Here is a 5,064-nt window from a genome sequence, read left to right as displayed (position 1 = left end):
CGGCCCGCGAACCGCAAAAAAAAAAAAAAAAAAAAAGAAGTGCTTTTCTTCCCAAACTTGACTAAGTTATATTTTTTCTGCATTAACTTTGGTCTTTGGATCGAGAACAAATTGGCTTTTTATCTTTGGCACTAGAAATAAGAGTATATATTAATTTAAATGTTTCTAAGACGGCTCAATGTACATTTCATTTACATATATTACAAATAAAGGGCCTTATCTTTTAAAACATACTGATAGAATTAAATTTGTAATGTTATGATGATTTTTAATTCTCATTTTTTTTAAACAGCACTCTCTGTATTTCTAGCCATCAGTTTCTTTTGTTTAGGATTAGTAAAGTGGTTTCTGATGCATAGAAAGATTTGGATACCCATAAGTCATAGAGGATTTTCCCTTTTGTTGTTTATTTTGCTCAGATAAGGATTATTATATTTGGATGGGTACCTGATTGTTTGAAAGTCTGATTCTTTTAGAAACGGTGATGAAACGCTTATAGTCTTAGATATTCCACATAAAATATCCAGGCCTTTTTACCTGATGTATTTCTTAAGTTTCTGATGTATTACTTGAACGTGAGGTCACATTGCCTGAATATTTTGCAGTTTTATGGAGATGGACTGTGTGTGTGCGTGTGTGGTGTCTGTGTGTGTGTGCACATATAGTGCGCATGTGCCCATGTGTGCATGTATAGTATGCGTGTGTGTGTGAGCACACATGCTGCTGTGTGACTTTCAGACTCAGTGAACAATAGAAGGCTGATCTTTGGTAGCTTTGGTGATGGTCCTGTGAGTCAGACCAGCAGTTCAGCATTTCGTATTCAGTGTGGCTGTCTCCCCTCTTTCTGACCACACCAGTATTCATGGAAACTTGTGCACCCAACGGACAAGTACTCCAACAAGGACTGCCCTGACAACGCAGAGGAATATGAGCGTGCCACCCGCTACAACTACACCAGCGAGGAGAAGTTCGCCCTGGTGGAGGTGTGCTTTGTCTGCTTTCTCTTCCTTCTTTGACTCTGGCCTGAAACTGTCTTCCCTTTACAAAGCAAAGACAAAAACATGAATGAACTGCTTATTTGATGTCATTGTATCTGTGTAGGGCGGCCCTTTGCATCTGTTACAGTTGTCAAAACAGAGAGTAAAATAGGTTGTGGGTTCCCGGTCTGTGCGTGGACACTCCCCTGGGGCAGTCAGGATATGTTCTGAGTGAGAGCCTGGGAGCTGCAGCAGCTTCTTATTGCCACACACAAGAGGAGTGAGCCAGGACCTGGGTGTCTGAGGGAGAAGAGCCCCTTTCACAGCTGTGAGGTCCCCAGCTCTGCACTGTCATTAGGACCCTTTGGATGAATAGTTCTTAATTGCTCTGCCATCCAGTGTTTGGATGTAGATTTTGTAGCTGTACGTTTCCTGCCTTATTTAAGGAATCTTTGCATACCCCAAGGTCCTGAAGATAGTCTCCTACGTTGTCTTCTGGATGTCTTATTCTGCTTTCACATTTGGATCTGAAATGTCCCCACCAACCCTTCCAACTGCTCTTCTTGCCACCTCTGTTGTGAGTCAGGTGACCATACCTGGGCAGGTGTGTTTCTGCTCATGTTCTAATCCATTGGTCAGTTTGTCTATTCTTTCCTAACACCCCTCTTAATTACAGAAGTTAATTACAGTAGTTAGTCATGTGTCTGGTAAAGCAGGTCTTTCTGTCTTCAAGAGTTCCTTAGCTATTCTTGCCCTTTGTATTTTCATAAACATTTTAGAATCGTCTTTCTTTTCCATGTCCCAGTGAAACCTGTTAGAATTTTTTATGAGGATATGAGTAAACCTATAGATCATTTTAGGAAGAATTGACAAATTTATAAAATTAAGTCTTTTATGAATCTGGTATGTCCCTCCATTTGTTAAGATTCTCTAAGATCTCTTTTCATCTGTAAAACTTTTGCACATCTTTTGTTGGCTTTATTTCTAGGTATTTGATATTTGATGGTGTATTTTAATTTTTTTCTAAATGTTTATCACTGATGTTTAAAATCAAAATTATTTTTTGTATTTTCCTTGTATCTACCAACTTGTCTAAACTCACTTATTAATTGTAATAAATTACCCATATATTCTTTTGGATTTTCTACTTATATAATCATATCATCTGGAAATGATGACAGTTTTATTTCTCCCCCTTCTATTTTTTTTTTTTTTAAATCACACTGGGTAGGATCCCTACTCATTAAATAGGAGGAGGCTCCAGGCATCTTTGTCTTGTTTCTCATCTCAAAGGGAAAGCTTTCAACATCTCACCGTATGATATATTTGCTGTAGGTTCCTTATAGCCACCCTTCCTCAGATCAGAAAAGTTGCCTTCTATTCCTTGTTTGCTAAGAGATTTTATCATGGATTTTATATTAGTTTTATAAAACACTTCTGCATCCGTTGAGATAGTTTTATGACTTTTTTATTCCATTAATGTGGTAGATTTACACTGATAGGATTTTTTGGATCCGGTTTGATGTTAAGCTAGCCTTGCATTCCTGGTTTAAACTCAACTTGATCATGATATATTATCCTCCTTATATATTGCTGGATATAAGTTGTTAGTATTTTGATTTGGATTTTTGCATCAAGGTTCATGATTTACAGAAAAATTGCAAAGGTAGTACAGTGAATTCCCATATACCCCACAACCATTTTCACTTATTACTAACATCTTACATTAGTAGTGTTACATTTTTAATAAGCCAGTATCAATACATTATTATTAACTAAAGCCCTTGCTTTATTCATATTTCCTCACTTTTCTATAACGTTCTTCCTCTGATCCAGGATCGTACATCACATGTAGTCATCATGTGTCCTTTGGCTCTTCTAGGTCACGACAGTGTCTCAGACTTTCCTTGTTTGTGATGACCTTGATGGTTTTGAGGAGTGCTAGTCAGGTGTTTTTAGAATGTCCCTCAATTGGAATTTATCTGATGTTTTTTTCTTGATTAGACTGGGTTTGTAGCTTTTGCGAAGGAGGACCACAGAGCTGTTTTCATCACCTCACATCGGAGGTGCATGCTGTCACTGTGGTTCATCAGTGCTGGTGTTGCCCTTGGTCACCTGGCTGAGATTACCCACACCAGCCATCGCCCCCTTTAATAGGGCGCTTTTAGGGAGGAAGTCACTGTGCTTAGCCCACACCTGAGGAGTGGGTAACATTCCTTTTTTATAACCTTCCACTCTGGTTTTTGGATGCTGGCTTTGTAAAATGGCTCACAGCACTTCCTTCTTTTCTGTTGTCTGTAGTGGTTTGTGTAAGATGTTATTTTTTTTCCTTAAATGTTTTCTAGCATTTATTGGTGAAGCTTTTCCTTTATGGGATGGTTTTTGAAACTTTCAGTGTCTTTGCTATATGTAGGGGTATTCAGATTTTCTGTTTGTTCTTTTTTTCCCCTGCATACCGTACAGTTCACCCATTTAAAGTGTAAAATCCAGTGCTTTGGGGGTACCTATTCACAGAATTGTGCAATCACAATCAAATTTAGAACATTTTTGTCGCCTCAAAAAGGAACCCATTAGTAGTCACCCCCCACCCCCATTCTCCCCTTTCTTCATCCCGCGGCAGCTACCCGTCTACTGTCTGACTCTGCAGATTTGCTTATTCTGGGCATTTCATACAATACGTGGCTGTGATTGGCTTCTTTCACTTAACATAATATTTCCAAGGTTCACACATGTATCAGTATTTCGTTCTTTTCATTGCCAAATCATATTTCATTGTATGTATATATCACATTTTATTTATCCATATTAGCTGATGGATACTTGGATTGTTTTAGTTTTTCACTTTTGAGTAATGCTGCTGTGAACTTTTGTGTATAGATTTTTGTGTGGACTTGTTTTCGTTCCTTCTGGTGATACACCTAGGAGTAGAATTGCTGGGTCATATGGTATCTCTTGTTTAACATTTTGAGAAACTACCACATGGTTTGCAAAGTGGTAGCACTACTTTACAATCCTACCAGCAGTGCTAGAGGGTCCCACTTTCTCCAACTCCTTGCCAACCCCTGGTATCTGTCCTTTGATTCCAGCTATCCTACTATCCTACTAGATATGAAGTAATATCTCATTGTGGTTTTGATTTGCATTTTTATAACAACTAATGCTGTTCAGCATATTTTCTGTGCTTATTGATAGTTTGTATATCTTTGGAGAAATGTCTGTTCAGATCCTTTGCCCATTTTTTAATTGAATTAGTTGTCTTTTTATTATTGAGTTCTCTATATATTCTAGATACCAGTTCTTATCAGACCTATGATTTGCAGTATTTTCTCCCATTAACTTTTTACTTTCTTCATGGGGTCTTTTGCAGCATAAAAGTCTTTAATTTTGATAAAGTTCAGTTTTTCAATTTTTCCTTTGGTTACTTGTGCTTTTGGTATGGCACTTAAGAAACCATTGCCTAAGCCAAGGTTATAAAGATTTACTCCTATGTTTTCTGCAAAGAGGTTTACAGCTTTAGCTCTTACGTTTAGGTCTACAATCAATTCTGAGTTAATTTTTTTTTAATGTCTTCCATTGGTTTTTTAAAAAAAATAATTAATTAATTAATTAATTTTTGGCTGCGTTGGGTCTTCGTTGCTGTGCGTGGGCGTTCTCTAGTTGCAGCGAGCGGGGGCTACTCTTTGTCGTGGCGCGTGGGCTTCTTTTCTTGTTGCAGAACACGGGCTCTAGGTGCGTGGGCTTCAGTAGTTGAGGCACGCAGGCTCAGTAGTTGTGGCTCGCGGGCTCTAGAGCACAGGCTCAGTAGTTGCGGCACACGGGCTTAGTTGCTCTGCGGCATGTGGGATCCTCCCGGACCAGGGCTCAAACCCGTGTCCCCCGCATTGGCAGGCGGATTCTTAACTATTGCGCCACCAGGGAAGTCCTGAGTTAATTTTTGTGTAGGGCGTGAGGAAGGGATCCACCTTTTTTTTTTTTTTTTTTTGCGGTACGCAGGCCTCTCACGGCTGCGGCCTCTGCTGTTGCGGAGCACAGGCTCCGGACGCGCAGGCTCAGCGCCCATGGCTCACGGGCCCAGCCGCCCCGCAGC

The 5,064-nt window shown here is 39.6% G+C and overlaps 1 protein-coding gene across 1 annotated transcript in view; it reads left to right on the top strand.

The window, feature by feature from the left end:
• The window catches only part of CYFIP1 (cytoplasmic FMR1 interacting protein 1), a 118,894-nt gene that overhangs the window by 61,255 nt on the left and 52,575 nt on the right, over positions 1 to 5,064 (top strand). Inside the window, exon 13 of the mRNA XM_055087405.1 lies at positions 858 to 983. Coding sequence (XP_054943380.1) covers positions 858 to 983 — 126 coding nt within the window. The remainder of the gene's footprint in view (positions 1 to 857; positions 984 to 5,064) is intronic.

This window comes from Physeter macrocephalus, chromosome 2 (assembly GCF_002837175.3).
Source record: "Physeter macrocephalus isolate SW-GA chromosome 2, ASM283717v5, whole genome shotgun sequence".
Lineage (NCBI taxonomy): Eukaryota > Metazoa > Chordata > Mammalia > Artiodactyla > Physeteridae > Physeter > Physeter macrocephalus.
The sequence above is the reverse complement of the archived record's forward strand: the minus strand, read 5'-3'. Positions and strand labels throughout refer to the sequence as shown.